General features: G+C 40.1%; 2 protein-coding genes across 14 annotated transcripts in view; one reads left to right on the top strand and one right to left on the bottom strand.

Moving 5' to 3' along the window:
• Positions 1-915: 915 nt before the first annotated feature.
• On the bottom strand, positions 916-20,773 carry TMEM62 (transmembrane protein 62). Of its 5 annotated transcripts, none has more exons than XM_085548933.1 (14): positions 20,637-20,773; positions 15,884-15,995; positions 14,619-14,756; positions 13,537-13,582; positions 12,869-13,010; positions 11,658-11,782; positions 11,386-11,508; positions 10,393-10,548; positions 9,507-9,666; positions 7,475-7,588; positions 6,468-6,552; positions 4,838-4,942; positions 3,900-4,018; positions 916-2,978 (listed from the first exon to the last, which is right to left on the bottom strand). In XM_085548933.1, the coding sequence occupies exons 6-14, from the start codon at positions 11,774-11,776 to the stop codon at positions 2,652-2,654; spliced, it is 1,308 nt and encodes a 435-aa protein (XP_085405059.1). In that variant the 5' UTR covers positions 11,777-11,782; positions 12,869-13,010; positions 13,537-13,582; positions 14,619-14,756; positions 15,884-15,995; positions 20,637-20,773; the 3' UTR covers positions 916-2,651. The 5 variants fall into 5 exon arrangements, with proteins under 5 accessions (XP_085405059.1, XP_085405060.1, XP_015720105.2 ...); XM_085548934.1 differs by having other exon boundaries at positions 20,625-20,740; XM_015864619.3 differs by lacking the exon at positions 20,637-20,773 and adding an exon at positions 19,761-19,991.
• UBR1 (ubiquitin protein ligase E3 component n-recognin 1) overlaps positions 20,767-21,209 on the top strand; it is a 49,324-nt gene continuing 48,881 nt past the window's right edge. For all 9 annotated transcript variants that reach the window (XR_014946591.1, XR_014946592.1, XR_014946595.1 and 6 more), the window contains exon 1: positions 20,767-20,976. Coding sequence is in view for 3 of the 9 variants with exons in the window: in XM_085548885.1 (XP_085405011.1) it covers positions 20,887-20,976 (90 nt within the window). In the remaining 6 variants the exon portion in view is untranslated. The remainder of the gene's footprint in view (positions 20,977-21,209) is intronic.

Here is a 21,209-nt window from a genome sequence, read left to right as displayed (position 1 = left end):
AGGGCATATTTTTATAGGGTGGCTTTCAGATTTATCGTAATATCATCTGCATATTTATCCAAGCTTAGTCTATTTATTACCAGTTCTCTTAAGTGACCAGCGCTGTCTTCCCAGAGACAGGCTATATTTCATGTAACTTATATATACACACATTTCATTTTAAGGGAAAACTCACATACTTTGTGATTTTTGTTACCTGCAGTTAAATTGGGCAACCATGTGCTCATGTGTATAGGGACAGCTAAATTAGAAGCCATCTCCCAACGTGCTTTTGAAAACTTCCATTCTGCTGAGATAAACAATTTAAATAGATTTTCAAGCAAATATTGGTAAATAGTTTTCCCATGTTAAGTTGTATAGCTCAACTAAGAAAGTTTTCAACTAAGAAAGTTAACATTTTATTACTAAAGTTCTAGAATACTGGAGATTAAGGAAAAAAATCTGAATTAACATGGAACAAGTTCAGTTTTGCTTTTCTATCAAGCAACAAAGAATTGCAATAAGTGTACCTTTAGAATATGAGCTATGAGGTCCTCCCAGCATAGGGCAGGATTCCCAGTTTCTATACCATGCTCTTCACTGAGATCAGGACAGAAGGGGAGCCCCACTCATCCCACACTTAAGTTGCATTTCATCAGTCCCACACATGTACGTAATTCACACATCAACCACATGTCAACAGCTTGTCATTCTTAGGGAGGTCCTCGGAGCCAGGGACAGCACATCTGCAAATAAAACACCTTTCTTTGCCACACTAAGACTAATATGAACAAGTTCTTAAAATAATCCCATCCATCTGCCAAACATCCAACAGAATCAAGAAATACAGTTGATTGTCATGTAAGAGAATGTGGTGGCAGATGACAGACAAGAAAGATCCATCTCCTTCTAGGAAAAAGTTCTTCCCACAGGCTATAAGGTATGAAGCATTTTATTGCCATTCATGTGCTCTCAGATGAAATAAAAGTACTTGCATTTCTAGCAACACTGTAAAATGTCACACTGGTCATTACATTTCCACCATTGTTTCTCACAAGTAAATGTTGAGCCCTGCCTTTCTGATTTTCTAACAGTTTTGGAAAACACTTTCATAGCAGCCAATGACATTGTGGTAAGCACAGCATTCTCTTAATAGGGTATTTAATTTACACAAATGAGGGCTGCTAATGTCTTTTTCCTGCTGTATTGTCAATCACAGAGGAATGGGAATTAAGGAATAGAAAGGCTCTTATTTTAGCGATAACAAGTTTTAGTTTTAAGTAGCATTTTCTTCTGATTCAATTTATTGTTTTCTCATATTTCTATAGTACAGTTACTGTCTTTTCTAAGGTAACATAAGTTATTCTCCTTTATCTGGACAAACCATAAATAAATTACTGTAAAAAACACATAAACTACTTTGAACGTTCCACTCACAGCAGTCTTATGAAGCAGGCCAGTGTTCGCCTTACTTTAAAGATAAGGAAACTGAGGCAGGAAGCTTAGCAATCACCTTAAGGTATAACAAAGAACCATTACTGGAATTAAGGATCTCATGTTTTGCCATTTTGTAGAAGAATACTCCTGTGTTTCCCAGAGGGGCTAAGAAGAAGGGCAGAACAGGTTTGTAATTAGTAAAGTCAACTCAGCTCCTTTGGCTCTCAAGTTTTTCCAAAAATACAACTATTTCATCATTTTTAGACATGGAAAAACAAAAATAATGAGTTTTCCAGGTCACTTGGTGGCACTGAGATCCAGAAACACAGCCCTGACTCCTTTCACTTAGAGAGGATACAGCCACTAGACCAAGGGATTCCTTTTGGATCTTCCAACCTGAGACAGTTTTCTCCATTCTTTGTTTTAAAGCTGAACTTTTGACTACAACTGTGAATTCCAGAGGTGATGATTCACTGTCCTTTCAATAGCTAACTGTGGGAAAATCAGCAACCTCAACAGTGGAAAACAACTATTTCCCTTCAGAGAAAGAGCACTTTAATTAACCAGCACTCGCAGAATAAGGTTAGGACCATGGCTCAGGTGAACACACACACAAATATAGACTTAAACACCCAGCAACCTATAAAGAACTCCTATAGACTATTATGAACTGAAAAGTATGTGTAAGCACTGGACTCTTACAGTGAAAGCCATACAGAACTTTTGTAATAATTATTACTTTATCATGACATCTGGTCTAATCCTCTTAAAATTTATACAAATCTTGAAATAAAAAGCACAGTTACACACAAATCCTGGAGCTTGTTATCAAGATCTGGTCACATTTTTCCCCAGCATTATAAAAAAAATAAATAAAGAATTTATGAATTAAAAATATTTTCCATTTAAAGTAGTAACAAGTAAACATTTCCAATGGTGATCCATACAGACATACCTGCTTTGTATCATAAAAACATACTAGAGATTACTACACAATTTACTGCACACTGTATTAATGTATCATAGTATTATATAACGTGCTGTATTATACATATGCAGCATACTGTATAATACATGTATATAATACATACTGTTATACATTTACTACAGCTATGCAGCAATGGAGGTGCAGCTTCAGATCTTACCACTACATGGCTGGTCCGTACAGAATTCCAGCAACACAAAACAGTAGGTTGCATCTGAAGTTGAAGAACCTTTGACTATTGTACTGTATTTCAGAAGCTCTGACAGTTTTTCATTTCTATTATGTAAGTTCTGAGCTCAGATGATTGAAAGGTCCATGTTTTAAAAATCAGAAAGGAGGTCAGGGGCACCAACCATGTTCTCATGGGGGAGAGGACAAAAGCCAAGGTCCCATAGGTTCGCTGCAAGAAATAGCAAGAATAGACCTGCCAGGCCAGCAGGAGTGTCATTGCCAGATGAATAAGCACAACCAAGAGGCGTCGGACGTGATGTATATGAGAACAGAAACTGTGACCTTTGCACCGCAGGAAAAGGCACCAGCACAGATAGGCCATTAATGGCACGTTGAAGAACAACATCTGAAAGAAAATAAAAGAGCAGAAAAAAAGACAACAATGATCAAGCCAAATATTCTGGGCAAGAGGCAAAGCACACACACACAAAAAATAAGAGCCCACAGAAGTTGCCTGTTTCAAATGCTGAGTGAAATTCCCAAAGCTGGAAACGCAGGATGCTCCTTCTAAGACATTGCAGTTGAGAGAGCTGGGCTCACCTGAGCCTCAGTCCCCAGCCAACTACTCCTGCCTGCTCCCTTGCAGTGTGTGGCACTAACACGCACCCAACTCTTTATGGAGCTAGTTGAGGGAGCTAGACTTGGCAAAATAATACTGTAATGAAAAAAATGAAAGCCCTTGTGCCAATTTAGCTCTCTAACCCAGCCCACTGTGGTGTAAAACAATGTTAGCACTGACACAAGGGAGGGACACTGATGAAGGCAACAATGAAGTGTGCAGACTTAGATTCTGAGGAAGTACACCCTGCCTTTCAGACAAAGGCAGCTGAGAAATGCTGAGGGCAGCCAGATCAGACTAGTGTGAAAACCAGACTCAGGTCTACTTGGAGAGTGACATCTACTGATCTGAAGAATATTCAGTGTGCAACAGCTACCCTGGCCATTCCTTCTGCTTACTTACTGCAACTTGCTTGTAAGGACAAACAAAAAATTCAGAGGGAAGGGTAAATTTGTAGACACTGGATGTCAGGATTAGAGGCAGAGTCCGAGACAACATCAAATAGGAGAAAAGCGTGAGGAGCATATGCTCAACTTCCTTCTGTCCTACATTTTAAGTTTGAAGAAAGGTTAGAAAGTTTGCCATAGTCAGGCATGGTTACTAAACTTCTTTATCATTCCAAAACTTTTCTTAATTAAATTGTATTAAAAAACATCAAAATATTCTCAGAAGAGTGCAGTTTGTCAACATTCACCTTTAAACACATACCTGTAAAATTCCAACCACGTATGTGAGACCACCCCGTAAGAAGGAACCACCAACAAACACCCCAAAGGAAAAACAGGCTCCCACTTGGCCATCTATCAGTTCACCTACAAACCACGGTCCTGAAAGAAAATAAACATACTTCCATATTGTATTTTCTGGTGGTGCTAGAACTCTTTCACTAATTCTTAGATCAAAATGCTTGACTGAGTACAAAGACTCCACTGTTTGTTTGTAGTATTAAACACATTTCATATTTAACAAACAGCAATATGATGAACACTCCTGATGTGAATGAATCCTGACCTTTTGCTATGGTCCATCAATGAGCTGTAGCATGCAATTAGAATACTTTTAAGTTGTTTTAATCTCACTGAGAATTTGTGACAACATAGGTAACATTTCCTTCATGAGAGAAGAGAAAACAAATAGATACTTTCAATTGCTGACCCTACCACAAAATTACAGTAAAATTTAGAGATACAGTCATACACTGAGCCAAGCTGGAATGCATAGCCTGCACCGTGTTACTTCCACAACAGTAGCTATTTTAGAAACATAAGTGAAAAGCTAAAATTCTTAATATCAGAGCTGACACATCTTAGTGATTTGTCATGTGAGATGTGCATTCTATGTGCTTGTTTTATGCCAAGGCACAGATCTTACTCAAAGAAAAGTGAAACCCAAACATTAAAATAGTCATTTTGCTTTCAAAATAAATGTCATAATCTGCTAAATACACTTGAGGATGTTTTAAGTCCAGCTCTTTATCAATAAACCTTTATTCTCCTTAGACCTCCAACTTTTAAACTGTAAAGTTAATGCGAACATCAAGTATCTTTTCTCTGTTCCCCAAGATTTCTGAAGTCCATTTCTTCAACAGAATCTGATGTGTAATTTCAAAAAGTAACTTATGTCCTCTGGTACTCTATGTTACTCACCCAGAGCAGTGTATAAATTCAGAACCAGAACCGAGTAATAGAAGGTGTTTATTTTACTGAAGACATGAAGGGAAAACGAGGTCAGACCCAGCAGTCCTGGCTTTTCTAAATAGAGGCAACAATTCAGAAAAATAAACTTGACTCAGGCTGTACTGTGCATACACAAACCCTTCTGAAAGAAGTTTGTATGTTACTCAGTTAACTGAGAAATATATTTGGTATGTCTATAGAACAAATGAAAGGTAATGCATTTCTAGAATATGTGACAAATGAAAATAAGAAACTAACAAGTATTACAATGCTAATAACAGCAGGAAAAGACTACCATTCTAAACAAATGCACTTACTGTATCGCAAATAAAACTGAGTGACCATTCTATACCCAGAAAATGAAGCTGCTAGAATGAAAAAGATGGAGAAAGTTCATATTAAATGAAAAGTAAGAATTTGAAACAGTAACTGTGCAGGTCATGAAGGACTACGTTTACAGGACGCTCTGATTTGAAGAAGTCCTCCAGCAACTCAGATAAAATTAAGGCCAGATGTTAAAACAACATTATTCTGACAAGCATGTCATGCTAGCAAGAAAAAAAGTACCTACTATTCATTTCTTCTTTTAACTGCAGCAGTTAATTCATAGACTGAGATCCAAAGAGCCTTCCAAATGAAGTTAGCTTTTAGAAATCAGCCTTGTACGTGGCTGCCCATCTCACAAAGCACTAACTCCCAGACAGCAAGGCTGAAGTTTGAAAATCAAGAGCTCTAAAATTTGTTCACTAATCTGTGAAACACTTGTTCTCTACAGGGACCCAGCTGATCATGAAGCACTAGCTCTTTCTACTTTAACTGCCAAATTCCATCAAACTAACTGAAAAATCTTCTTTTCCTATGTTGTAAGTTGCTGTAGTTGCCTCATGGTGCTACGTGATTACGGGTGTAAGGGAAGGAACATACACTGACATGAATAGGAAAGGAGGTGGCTTCTAAAATAATCTCATTAGTAAGGTGTGGTTCAAACAATTGTTTAAAGGATAAACACCACCAAGTAGAAAGTATTAATTTTAAATTACCAGATTTATCATGAACAAAATATCAAGTTAAAACTGATAATATCAGTTCTTTTATTATTAGCCAGTACATGTCATTTGCAAAGATCAACAAAAATTACTGTAGCAGGAAATCTGTTTCTCCACTCTGGTGACAGCAATAAAGACAGAACTGTGCACAAGCTGCAGTGAAACCAACACACACAGGACCGATACAAAATATTTATTTCCCTACACATCAGATTTTCTCAGTGAAAAAATTAAGACAAAACCTTTAGACTTCAATTAATTGGTTTTGGTTTTTTTTCCTCCTTAAATTAAGATACCCAATTGAGTTTAAACTCTCAACTGACTTCATTTGATATAATGGAGATTTTCTGGCTCCTCTTAAAAATAAAGCAGAAGCTTTTGAGAACCCCATCAAAATGCAAAGCGCTGGATGCAAAACATAATGGTGAATAACTACATTAACTTATGGTTAACATGAAGATAATACATGTAAATACATTACAGTAAATAAGTTTAGGCAAAATAAGATCCTCTTAAAAAAAAACAAAAACAACTAGATAAACATTGGTTCATACCTTTGAGTGTTGGTTTTTGGAGGTATCTGAAAACAACCAGCAACGCAACCTGAATCAGCACAATCAGTCCAAAGAGTGTACGAGCCTGAAAATGAACAGTTTTAAGTCTATTGCGGCTCTGAAATATTAACAGCCTTTAAGCATCCCTTTTAGACACTGATAGAATTATATGAAGATTTCTAATCAAAACAGATACTCAAAGTTTTTTGGCATTATAGCATTAACAAATTAAGAAAACTTAAGTTACTGGATTCACATTCACTTGCATCTTACTGACTTCAATTCAGTTCATGTATGACCACAATATATTAGAATCTTTTAAAAGTGGTGTTTGTAAAACATATGTATTTGTATTCCATCAATACACTTCCTATGTAAAATGTATTTCTTCAGTACTGTCCTGTATAGAACTGTAGTTCAAGACACCATGAAGAACAATAGTTATTAATTAAAAATTAATGTAATATTCTTAAGCCAATTACTATACTGCCTACAGCCACGTGGACATTAATGTGCTCTTCCAGAAATATGCCTTAACTATTATTACATTCCTTCTTTCCAAGTACTGAGTTGTAATGTCTGGATATAATCTGAAACTTACTGAAGTCAATGGGAATTCTGCCTTCCTTGCTACAGCTAGCTATAACACCAGCAGCTGATGGGAGACATTTTTGTCCAGTACCAACATTACAAAAGATCACAGTGAAGTTTTATCTGATTTAATGTTTCCTTTTTCTAATGTCTCCAGTAGCTTGTTTTCCATTTCTTGGTTACACAAAACGTGTATATACACACCTCAACACAGATAATTTAGACTAAACTTGTGCAGCAATAGTTCATGCAAACTTCATGTTTGAAATATGCACACAGAAAAAGGAAAACTGAAATACCCGTGAAGTACCAATGGAATTATAGTGCATTCAAGTCTACTGAGAACTAGGAAAATGCATCTTGCAGTCACTGGGGATGTCAGCACAGAATGACAGCTGTTTACCGTGAGCACTTACTAGAACATAGTGATCGGTAAGAAGAATAACAGATGGCCAAAAGCCAAATCTAAGAGGACGGTTTTCTTCCATAGAAAATATATGGCTCTGCGTGATAATTCTTCCAGCAGCATCCTAGATTGAAATAAAATAAGAAACCAATTATTTATTAGTAGTGCCAATGTAACTCATTACAAATAAATGGGAAAAAAAAAAAAAATCAGGATAAAGTATAAGTTAATCCCTTCAGCTGACTGATATATGCATACTGCTCTATCAAAACACTTCTACCTACAGAATATTACTTACTGACAGTTTTTCAACTGCATTAAATTTGAGACTGTAAATTTAAAATCTGAAAGTCCTGCACATAGAGGAGATCCTTTCAGATCAGCAGTTTTACAGAGGACAGCAACTATTTACTGACTACCACCAACACTTGTTTCTTGAAAGCTCAATTCTAAATAATAGCTTGTCTTAAAAAAAAAAATAATTAAAAAATAAAGCTTTGTTGTACTTGGTTTCTGGCACATTTGCTAGTTGCACTGTAACTAATATAGGTACCCTGATGATCCAAGTAGGGCTTTTTCATTGCCACTTCTGCTGTATCTTTTCAACAGAATTCTTTGATATTCGTACAGATGTAATATTGATATCTTATCTCCCAGGACATAATCACAGAATCACAGAATGACCCGGGTTGGAAGGGACCTCAAGGATCATGTGGTTCCAACCCCCCTGCCTGGCAGGGCCACCAAACATACACCTTTACTAGACCAGGTTACCCAGAGCCCTGTCCAACCTGGCCTTGAACACCTCCAAGGACGGGGCATCCACAACCTGCCTGGGCAGCCTGTTCCAGGACCTAACCACTCTCCTAGTAAAGAACTTCCCCCTAACATCCAACCTAAATCTTCCAACTCAGTACACTTACTGTGACACCCAAGACCATACAATTTAGACAACCCCAGAAACAATGTACAGAAATCAAGTATTTGTGTTCTCTAGACATCTAATAAAAGTTAAGGCTTCCATCTTCCTTTCCTCAAACTATTCAGTGACTAGATGCAATAGTGATTAATAACCAGGAAGGAATTCAGATTCTTTTTTTAATATTCTGTATTTGCAGAAAACCTCAGTATTCAAAAAGGAACATCACTACTGCTATACAGGTCTGTATAACCACCTTCAAACATTGTTCAGTTTTGTGCATATGTTTTCAGTAGTCAAACCAAAAATCAGTTATAAAACAGTCTCCCTAAAAAAGAGAAAAAAAAATCACCAAAATCAGTAACAAGCCAGGGGTAGAACACTGACAGTACAAAAAAAGCCATTGGAGGGGGTGGGAGAACTGGGAGGAATTACGGAGCCTTATAGCCCTAGTCCTGTGAGAAAGAGTGCCCAGATTGATTCCACTGGGCAGGACAAAACTGAATTCCCTAGTTTGATTAGGCTCTTTGAATGCCACTTGAAGGGTCAGAAATAAAATACGTTTGCAAAGGAGAAGCACTGAATAAAAAATATATTTTCCACCCAGCAATTCAGTGTGAGCTAAGTCTGATGTTCTGGGAAACAGAAATCATATTCCCTGTCAGGCTGCAAGAGGTTGTAAAAAGAACTTCAGACAAATAATGAAAGACAGCATTCCCATCTCCAAAACCTTCCAGACCCAGTTCCTTTGCATTCTGAATAGGGCTGCTTTGTGTTTTCTCTAATCAATTCCAATCATCTTTATAAGGATAAAGTGTTCAAGATAGATGGTTTATGGTTTCTTTTGAGTAATAGGCAAAAATTATTTCTGAACAGTGACTTGCTCTTCTGTCCTTCCTTTAATATTTCTCGTGAAAAATAAGAAACCTTACACTTAATCCATATGCTTTATTAATCTTCCAGTGCTCAGTAATTTGTGTTTTTCTATTTAGCAAATATAACCCATCAATCAAGTATCAAAAGTCAGTTGTCACGTATTTTCCCTCTAGTTATGCAATGTGGAAGGCTCATGGCATGCAACTATATGAAGATTCAGCACAAAGAATGCCAACAGGTATCTTACCTGGACCGTCACATCTATTTGATGGGCCCCTTCACTATAGTTCTGTGGGCTCCACTTTAGCACATAGAGAGGGCCAGATGCCTGATGAGCATTCCCCAAGTGAACTCCGTCTATGTAGACTGCGACAGAAGTAATGGCAGCAGGGGAGAAGGCCAGAATTCTAAGGATTGAATCAACAGCAAAATAAACAGATCTAATTAGAGGAGCTGCAGATTTGTCATCACCTTAAGATGTTTCCCTTTGCCACGTAAGACTTAACAGTTCAAAGGGTTACTCAGAAACAAAAATGATAAAATATCTGTAGGCAAACGATTACAAGTAACAAAGGAAGTCCCGTATAGATTTGTGCAAAATAATAGAACAGGGAATTGGGCTGTGGAGCTGACAAAAATGTAGAACTTCAAACTCCAGGCAGAAATAATATTAGAACGAAAATCAACCAAAGCACATATCCAGTGTATAATATTAAATACTTAGTAACATAGCAGGGCTGTGAAACTGGAAACAGAAGAAAAGACTACGATGTTTAGAGTAAACAGAGAGAACAGACAAAATCCTGAAGTCAGTGAAGGTGACGTGAACATGCAGGATTAACAACACAGTTTAAGTGTTAATCAAACTCTGCCAGCCTTGGTCACACAAAAAAAGGTAGACTTGGCTTTGGTGGAAATAACTGCATATGCAAGACAAGTAAGAATTAGTGCTATAAACTCTGCTTTTTCTGCATAAGCTATACAAAGTGAATGCTCAGCAACAATCTTACAGAGAAGAATGAGTTTTCTTTAAGGTGTATGTTATATAAATTAATACACATATACAACATGAAATACCCCATCTATTAAAACATTGTGGAATACTGTAAGACCAAGAGATCGTTTTAGGGCACCTGATATGAGTGGAGTAAAGAATTTTCACTAGTGGTTCATGGAAAGAACTGCTGTAAAGGGAGGATTTAGGATTGGTGATGAGAACTGCTGGCCATTCTTCAAAGGTGAGATCCACAAAACTAAGGAGGTCGTGATCAAATGCAAGGATCCGGTACCTAAGAAAAAAGAAAGATCGTTTTGTTGACACAACTTTCACATGCCCAGGTGACACACATGCTTCTCAAGTTCCTACACAGAACTTGTTTGACTTAGCTTCAATTTCTTCTCTTTTGTACTCAATTGTACATTAACTGACTGCTGTATTAACTGTACAGCTGGTTACCTCTCATCAGCTTCATTTGATTACAAACCACTGAAGCAATGCTCAAAAACTGAAACGTCAAGATCTGTTGAATCCTGCATATAAATGAGGGAGAGTTACATTATATTTGGATTCCCTGACACAATATTCATTTCTGTAGCGTCTGTGTAAGAACTCTAGCCATAGGCAAAGGCCAGCTTTTGCCAGTACATACACACACAAAGTATTTCTGTTGGCATTCCTGCAGAACAAAAGCTAATATAGTTCCATATATCCCATCACATTTTTTTGACATGCTGCTAAGGTAACAACACAGGTAGATGTTTTATTTCTAGAATTCCTACAGCTGGCCCAGAGCATGGATCTTCAAGTACTGATGCTAAATTTCATTACAGTGTTTTCTTACGTTAAATATTAAACACACATTACACAGACATTTAGATGCCATCTTTTTAATTCTTAAATATCAGGAATGAGTCAAATAATCAGTCCACATGATTTATTAGCATGCTGTTGGTATAGGGAGGAAAACATCAAAATGCATAAACACATTTTTCAAAAACACTGATAGTAATGTTACCAGTCAGACAGATCTAATGCCTCTCTCAGATTCTCCAAATAGCATAAAAAGGTATTAAAGTAGAACTACTTAGAGTCCATACAATAAATTACTCACACAGTGTTTACTTACTTTCTATTATCCTTCCAGTCTCCTAATTCCAGTTCTAGAGTGCCACCACGGTGTTGGCTATACAGTGCTGGCATCAGTCCACCCATTGTATGGAGATGCCCACATAAATAAGCTGTGGCAGAACTAATAAAAAAGCATAATAATTACGATTGTTTGCATAGGAAAGAAATGCCATTGCAGAAAACCCATGAAGTGACACACAAGTACATGAAGGCAAACTAGAAGTGTACTTCAGATCAAAGACACATGCAAACAAGACAAAAAGATCTTACCTCATTAACACTCGTATCCCTGGGGCTGGGGATATGATTGTTGAGGTGGGATAATGGCCAAACCAGACAGTATGATTGCTGTGGAGACTTTCTGTGGCCATCGCAGAGAGCTCTTGCATTTGATTCTGAAGTGGGCAGATGTTTGGGGAAAAACAAACAAGCAAAACTATTAAACAAAACCAATAAAATAACCATTAACAATTTGCTATTTAGCTTATTCAGAAATAATAACAAAAAAAGCAGAAACTAATGAAGAATACAATTCATCTGTTACCTACAGAGAACATTCACAGTTGCTTTAGGATAAACAAGCTGTACAGCTAAACATATCATAAAAATCCAATGTTTGAAAAGCAATGAATAATAAATTCCTTGCAACTTACAGAGGAAAAATGTACTGTAAAGTCAGACTTTAAGTTGCATTTCTGTCCTTTCTACCACTTATACAAGTAAAGAAACATTTCAGTTGATTTACCTTTGTATTTATTCTTGGCAGAGGATTAATCCTTAACACAGTTACAAGTGCCTACTGGCCCACAGCTACCTTTTTTTTCTCTACCTTAAGATTTATGCAAAAACCTGCAAGTGATGCTCTTCATACTCCTGGCGTTGGGTAATTACCAAGAAAGTTCTCACCTTACTGCAGCCCAGACAGGAGCTCCAGGCTGAACTGCATTATTTTACTCCTTACGAATCTGTATGCAAAGCTACCCATGGATCTACAAACCTATGGATTACAGTAAACAATGAGAGGGTACTATACCTTGCACTCCTACATCATCTTTCATCTAAGTATCATGAAGTGATTTAAAAACATTTAACAAAATGTTGAATATCCTTTGGATAAGATTTGAAGAACATATTACTTGTCAGATTCTGTCTGTGGTAACATTCACAGTATGTAAAAGAAATTACCACTAAACGTTAGCTAAATTTTAAGAATCTACTGACAGAACCCTGAAAAAAATCTAAATTTGACATTTTTGTATTGGATTATTTCTTGAGAGAAAACATATGAACTACAAGTTAAACAGATGTGCTCATTTTTCTTTACAAAATCTCCACATGTGTTAACTTAGAGATGTAGAGACTCTTTTTGACAAGCACGAATCTTTTAGATGATTCTTAATTATAAAAAAAGGAAAAAAATACCCCAGATTAATACACCATAAAAAAGACAGCAAAATGAAACTCTAAGACTTCTAAAATACCGTATTTAAAATCCCAAAGAAATTATAGGGTCTCTTTGGGCCGGGGCTGAGTGTTGCATCCACACAGATGAATGAATAGCTCCCAAATGAGGTGGTGTGGACATAATGGAAAGAGCCATCTTTCTGCCAGGCAGAGTACTTCCTGTCAAAATAAAATTGAAATGTTATTAGGAAAACCTGCAGCAATGACCAAAATGACATGTATAGGATAAATGCAAAAGTTAGTGCATTAGATCTAGCTCCATATTGTTACTGTAATAAAATCCTTTAAAGATCAATGGCATTACAAAGCCTGTGCTTAAAAGAATGTATAGTATACTTCCAATGCCTTAAAGACTCTCTCAAAATCTTTACATTTTGAAATGAATGTTATTTTTATGAACGTAATGAACTTTAAAGAAAACTGGAAGCTCAGTACCACAAAGATTTCTGCCTCTATTCTCACTTAAATGATGTGCAACAGCAAGCAACATCTTACATCATGGATGTAAAATAAGGTGCATTTGTATAAAAACAGTATATTTCAATACAACTGCTGTCTTCTTTAATTTAATGCAGATTTAAATCTACGGAACAGTCAGTGAGAAATCATAACTGACAACTGAAAACAGAATGTTGCCCAGCAATTCCAACAGTGAATAAAATGGTGCCTGTGTAGAAAAAAATACCTGTAGTAATTCTGAATGCTATCCAGGCGTGGAATGTTGAATGAATCTATAAGAGAGAGGAAAAAAAGCAAATGAATACATTTTCACACTGCATTGATTATTAGTCTGTATTTCTTAATTCTTCATGCTGAAATAAAGTGGTCTTAGTGAGCACTTGTATGCTGTATTTAAAATAATAATGAATATGCAATTTGTAAGCAGAGTGTCCAACTGCACATAGAAAACATATATACTTCATACAGTTAACCCAGTAGTAGGAATACTTATTTAAGTTTCATTTCAAAGGCAATGTTTCTGTAGACATGCAAATTGCATCTTAGTGGCTAAAAGCTAACAATGCTCAGTTTCACCACACAGCTTTACAGAACCTTTTGAGATTGGGTGAGTTATATAGAGACCTAAACTAACCTGGGGAAAATAAAGTAGCAATACCATCAAAGACTAGCATGTGTAAAACAGGAGGAACCTGGGAACATTTGTACTGCATTGTACTACTACTGTCCTACTACAAACTGAATGTTTGTACTAGGGCCCACACCTCTCCATCATGGGTGCTAACAGATGTCTTCTAAGAAAACAGGAGTAAGTGTCGCGGGCTGTATATAAAACAGGATATACTTCTCCACCTCATTACTAGGCCTTTAGTTTTGCCCTTCCAGTAAGCTATGCAAGCCAGCTGTTACAAGGTTATTGATGAACACATACTACTTTTATAATATGAACCTGTTAGAAGAGACCTGTGAAAAGTAAAACCATTTCTTCAGTACAGTAAGGTCACAGCTTGCTATTCTATTAAAAGATGAGGTATATAAAACAACCTGGAAACTGACATCTGAATATACATTCTACCACTTGTCATGCAAAGTAGTAAATGAAGACTCTTATTTCCTTGTTACTAAAATTCCAGTAAGTGCCTGTAAACAAAATATGCCCTTAGTGGAACAAATACTTGGATGGCAAGCCTTTCTACTGACTTACAACCACCATTAATATGCTTGTAAATACGAACACACTATATTTTAACTTACTTAAATCATCTCCTTAATCACAGGAAAGAAAATGATGTTTCAGTTCCTTCTTACCATGGTTTCCTTTGATGTCTATCCACTTCGTTTTTTCCCTGACCCTTGATCGCTTCAGGACTGATTGGTAAATTTTCCACTCCTCTTCTACCTGCTCAGATCCCAATTTATCTCTTGTCTTAGCATCTGTCAAGTCACCTGCAAATGTATAAAAGTGAAATCTAACTAGATATCTATGAAGTTAATGCAAACAAATACAAAGGCAAGCATGCAATCCAAGCTTCCTCATGTAAGTGGCAACAGGCGTCTTGGGTACTACCTGGACGTTCCTTACTTCTGGTCTAAGAGGTTACTATAAGGGTATATATCTTCTAATGCAGAAAGCTAATCAAACATTTACCAAATACATCACTGCAATACTTTTACTAATGCCAGGCTAAAATTAAGTACTATGCTTTTTTTATCCTTGATAATTCTAGTCATGGAGACTTTGATTTCACACCTTATGTATCTCCTTAAGCCCTAACTGAAGTTCAAATCATTCTCATTTTTTTTGTATGCTAACACTTTCCTGCAGTGTTAGTAAAAAGATGAATGCTAACTATATCTGAGATCTGAGCTCTGAACTTAAAAAGCAAGTAGAAGATAAGCACCTGTCTGTTTAGAAAGAAATGGAGAATTAGCATGAACTTTCTAAAACCTCATCCACAGTAAGAGCTCAAAATCCTTTCAATTTGCTTGCTAAAACTTACTCCAACAGTAGAAGTAAGGTATCAAATAAAATGATGAGACTCATTTTACCTGTCCCAGCATATAATAAGTTCAAACAGAAACCAGCAAAAAAAAAAAAAAAAAAAAAATTAAATCTGACATTAGGCCACAGCAGAATTTCATACAAATAATCAGGGACTGTTCTAATGCAGAATAATTCAGGGAGGAACTGACTCCTCATTTCTTTCAGAGACACTGCCCTCCCCTGCAATTTCACACACATAACCTCAACAAGAAGGTGGCCATTAATCACAATTAATGCATAGTGACAAATAAGGGGAAAAAAAATAATAGCTACATTACATCATTATTTCTTAGTTATACGTAATATGCTGAATTCCCATCAAATTCAAGATATTAAACAAGAACTAATTCTCAAACTCAGCAGCTGGCCTCTTCTGCTTCCAGCAATCTATTTTCACCTGCAATTCTATTTCCACAGCTCAATAAACCTTAAAATATTAAGGCCCTATTCTGAGATCCTGGTACTTTGCTTATTTGCTCTTCATTTGACAGTACATTCAACAGGTAATTCACACTTTTGAATTGCTTACCTGTTGCAAGAACAAATGCTGGTTTAATTATATCTATTGTTTCAGAGCAGAATTTTTCCAAGTCAGAAGCTCGCGTGGGATCCTGGAAGCTGCTTATATGGATATCTGACACCTGCAAAAGAGAGAAAAAATGAAACACTGTCCCAAACGAGTTGTTCTGCAAAGTCAAATATGCTAGAGGGCAGCATAAGGGCATTCATATTGATTCATACCAACTTCAAGGATGGAAGTAAGTACAGAAACAGATGAATAGGGAAAAACAGCAGAACAAGCATATCATATAGCATTGCCTCTGTAGCCCCTAAAATTGCATATACATCAAATTTCCTTAATTTTAAGGCTATACAACAGCATGGGGAAATACTTAGCTATCTACAATAAGTTTTGATACTGTAAACAGCCTCTTGACTTCCAGATTCTGTGAGTTTCCACTGCAACATAACGGTCCTTCTGCAAGAGAAAATTAGGCAGTTCTGCAAAGCAAAAATAGGTTAAAGCCAGCACAGGACTTGAAGCATACTAAGAAGTTATCTCATACCTGGTATGAGATACGATAGCTGGGCAGAAGTATTTCTAATATTCTCCCTATTAACTTTAATGGGAATCTGATGAGAGAACTTGGATTCTATTCCATGTACTTTCATGAACACAGAGGTTACCAGGAAATGAGGAGACTACTTGTACGCAACCACAAAATATATTGTTCATCTCGGAACCAATCAGTCAAAGCCTTCACAACAGTCAAGTCATATTGAGCCTTGGAGGGAGAATGGGAAGGAAGGAAATTCAGAACAACAAAAGTATGTGTATATTTGTTTTATTAAATATAGTGGCTTTCTAGACCCATCCAACCAAATCTTGGGTGACTGCTTTCAAACCACTCCACCTCAGTCAAATCAGTATTTTATCCTCCTTAACTCCAGCAAATAATATTTCACATGCAAAGGTAAGTGAGCACATGCTCATGGCCACTTGACCATAAGGACTGACAGTTGAACTAGACGATCTTAGAAGCCTTTACCAACCTTTATGATACCACTGATTGAAAAAACAACATGAACTTTTACATTCCACTGAATAAACCTAGCTCTTAAATTCTTTTCTCTTCAAGAAATCCTGGCAAAAGCCCACAGAAATAAAATGGCTTTGCTTCTATTCCATTATTTTAACATGCTTGAAAACAGTTTCTTCTAATTTAGTCTCAAAAAATCCCACATTTACTTCTACAGAACTCTTCCCTAGATCAGAATTGGATACTAAAAAAGCTAAAAGCTTTTAGACATAACCTTCAAGTTCATTAAGACATTCACAAAGCTATCACAAAAAGCACAGTAAAACTACTCACATAGCAAAAGAAGGCAACAACAGCAGTACCTTTGAATGGAATACAGGTACTACAGAGCAATAGCAGTTAATAAAGAAGGAAAATTAGCTCACTGCTTCCAACCATCAATAATGACTCAAGAAACACGCAACCTCAAGGAGCAGACAAACTCCCCCAGCTGCTAACCCTTAAATGAGGGTGAGGAGGGTGGATCCACACTCCACCCCTCCCAGTCACTCCAGTGCATTGCTTGCACCTGAGCTCCCGGGGTTAGCCACACCTTCTCACCTGGTGCTCAGCCACTGATTCAGGCTATGACCTGCCAATTCCACCTCAATGCATCAAATCTACTTTAATCACTCACAATGCTACAGCATCTTGTATCTTCTCCTAAGTCTGCGGATTTGCAATTTATTTATCTTAGCATTCTAACGGAGAATATGCAAACTTCTATCAGTGCTGTCCCCAGATTCTTGAGCAAAAGGTCTTACAAGAAACCTTTCTCCTGTTCTACCAACAACCACAGAGAATGTAAATTTGCAATATGTTAAGTAGACAGTTGTCAAGAGGCCTGATTTTCTAGAAGGGCCTTCCCATTCTTTTTCCCTACTATGATACTAGCCTAAGATTTACAAAAGGCTTTTCTGGTAAGTTCCAAAAACTGCGGCATCATAAGACTTCTGCAGAACTGAAACTAACATTATTAGAAACCATGAAGTATGAAGGTCGTGGGACTTACAAAGAAGTGGAAATGAGCAGGCAAGGGGAAAGGTTTGTAATGCTCTTAGCAAACTGGGAAATCAATTATACAAAAGGAAATACAAGTCCACCTGCCGCGTTACTTTTCTCTTTTGCCTTCATGTGACTGATCTAGAAAGCAAGTCTCTCCCACTGAGACACAGGAAGTGGCTTTTATCAAAATGGGTTGGAAGAGCCTTAGGGGTTAGGAGAAACCACTGTCCACATCCCTTACCTAGATAAGCGGTTGTTTAGAAAAGGAAGGCGTTAAGAAGGGTGAATTATAAGCTTTACAGAAACAGGATATACAAGCTGAGAGAAACAGGAAAGAAAAACCACCCAAATGGTAAGCTTGTCAAATCATAGAATCACAGAACAGCCTGGGTTGAAAAGGACCTTGAAGATCATCTAGAGCATGGGCAGGGTCACCAAGCACTAGATCAGGATGCCCAGAACCACATCCAGCCTGGCCTTCAATATGTTCAGGGATAGGGTATCCACAACTTCCTTGGGCAAATATTGAATTTGGAAGCTACTAGTACTAAGAAAATAAGTTTTACGATAAGAAAGTTGAAAAAGCCCTTAATAGATGACTGTAGTAGAGAGATCATAATTTAATTTGGTTTCACAAGAGATGGTCCTGTGGATGAGAGGAAAAACACTGCAGAAGCTGCTGTGGGAGGGACAGCACCTCCCGAGCTTGATCCAGTGACCCAGGGTAGACATGGGGAGTCACCAGGGAGCTTGCAGCCCGTTTCCCATAACATCATTTGGCACAACGCTGGATTTAGTGCTTGATTCATTTCCAAGTTAGGTCAATGATAAAGTTGCTGTTAAAGGGCACATCTGAAAGAGAACATAGCCCCGTGAAAGTAAAGCCAAGCCTCAAATTAGCTGTGCTGTGACCTATCCTTGGGAGAACTCCACTGGAAGTAACACAACCAAAGACAAGTACGGAGCTGTTCATGCTGCTTGCCAGCATAGCTCTGGAGCTACATACTGTTACAGATAGCTCTGAGATTAAAACCTCCAGATAGGGATGTAATCTACACTAAATCAAAGACATTCTGCATTTTGAAAACTGCTCTGGGGTGACAGTGCATTAAGTAACAGACGGATAAAAAAACCTGGAAAAATTGCCTTAGAAAAAACACAGCAATTGGAGAGGACAATAGGACTCATAGTACGCCGGACTGCATGCTAAGAGCATTCACAGCCTGCAGCTATTACATAAAGAAAGCGCCCGCAGGCTTCGGAACAAGAGCGGAATAGCAGGAGGAGCCCATTGGTCAGCAGGAGCGGTGCAGCCGCCCGGGTGCTCTCGCAGCCCCTGGCGCCCACCCGGCACGTAGCAGGGAGCGCCGCGGCGTCAGGAGGCGCCCGGCCGGGCCGGCACACGGCCAGCACCGCGCAGAGCCGAGCCGGGATCAGAAACGAGGCCCAGGGAACGAAACCCAACCCGTGTCGCTCTCGTAGCGGCCCAGTACTTGGGACGCTAAAAAGCAGGGTAGCGATTTTCTCTGTCACGTAAGTTTCCTGATCTTTGGAAGAGGAAAGGGGCAGCCGAGCCCGGAATCACACAGGACGGGCTATTGATACAGGTTAACGCAATAACTAGGCGAGCTTTAATTACCCCTCCCTTCTCGCACTTCGTCTCCCGGACACTCCGGCCAGACACCTGTCGCTTCTCACGGACAACACAGAGGAGCCGCTTACAGAGAAAACCACGCAGTCTCTCTCAACCCCACAGCCGGGCCCCGCGGCCCCGCACGACCCCCACCGTCACCGCGGACCCCTCGGCGGGGCCCCGCTCACCTGCACCGCCCACAGCAGGTTGGCGGCTTCCGCCCCGGGTGCAGGCCGCGGGGCCCGCTGCCGCCGCAGACCAGCCGGTGCCGAAGACGCAGCCGGCGCGTACCAGTCCAGCAGCAGCGCCACGGCGGCCGCCAGCAGCAGCACCGCGGCCAGCTTCAGCATCCCGCGCCTCGCCGCCAGCACGGCCCGACACGGGGCGACCCCGCCGCCTCCAGCACTTCCGCCCGGCGGCCCGCCCCCCTCGGGCCGCGCCTCTGCGGAGGGGCTGGGAGGAACGAGGGCCGGAGGTCGGCGTGTCGGGCCGCTGCGGGCACACGGCACGTGGGAGTCGGGCTGTCAGCTGCTATGGCAGGAGCCGGCTGCCGCCAGGGCTCGTGGAGACACACGAGAGCCCGCCAAACTCGGCTGCTGTACCACAGCCCCGCTGTACCACAGCCCCGCTGCGAGCGGTCCGCCGTGCCGCCAAACGGGGAGACTGCGAGCCTGCAATGCGTTCAGATGAACATTCGTACTGACTCTGTAATTCTCTCGTTGTCTACCGCTAACACTGCTAAATTCTCGGTGTTCATTCTTATTCCTCTGCCTAAAGCTGTCGCGGTCGCCACACGCGCAGGGGAACTGATGGATTTGGGTGGGATAAATCGGCTTGCAGCCACTCATCGCAATTCTATCACAACGTGCCCCGGCTGCTGGCAGTTCTCATCGTGCCGCCTCAATGTGCCGCTAACTCCATCTGAGGGCGTTACAGAACACAGAGTATGAAGGCGGGCGGTAGCCACCACTCCGTCATATAATCTCAAGGCGTAAGAACAACTGTGAGCATACCCCCAGCCAGACACACTGAGGAAAACCTGCTGACTATACCTGAAAACACACCTGCGGGATTTATCTACAGGTACAAGCGGCGCATGACACCCTCACAGCCGATGAGGTGGAGACCCCGGCGTCACCACAGGCTCCAGCCGCCTCCAAGGGGCGGGACGCGCTCACACCACCGCGCATGTGCAGACGGAGGGCGGCGCCTGCGCAGTGCAGCCGTGCCGCCGCTGGGTCGGGCCGTGGAGGCGGCCCGGTGTCGGTGGGAGCTGCTTGCGGGCGGCAGCGTTGTCCGGCTGTGTGACTCAAAATGGCGGACGGAGGCAGCAGAGGGTCCGGAGCGGCGGCACCGAGAGCGGCAGGAGGTCGGGTCCCGGCGCAGCCTCAGGAGCGGGCTATGGTGAGGCTGCCGCGCGGCGTGACGGCGCGGTTCCCTGCGGCTCCGCTCGGCAGCAGCCCGTGCTGTGTTATGCTGTGCTGTGTCGTGCCTGTGCCGCCGTTCTCCTGCTGGGCTGAGCGCCCCTGGCTGCCCGCGGCCTGAGGCACCGGCACGCAGCAGCAGGCCGGGCCGGGCCGCGTTGCGCCTTTGTGTGCCCGCCGGTCTCCGCGGCACCTGCTGAGGCACCGTCGCGC

Source organism: Coturnix japonica, chromosome 5, assembly GCF_054131305.1.
Source record: "Coturnix japonica strain WE chromosome 5, WE-NBRP24, whole genome shotgun sequence".
Classification (NCBI taxonomy): Eukaryota; Metazoa; Chordata; class Aves; order Galliformes; family Phasianidae; genus Coturnix; species Coturnix japonica.
This window is presented reverse-complemented; position numbering and strand designations above follow the sequence as displayed.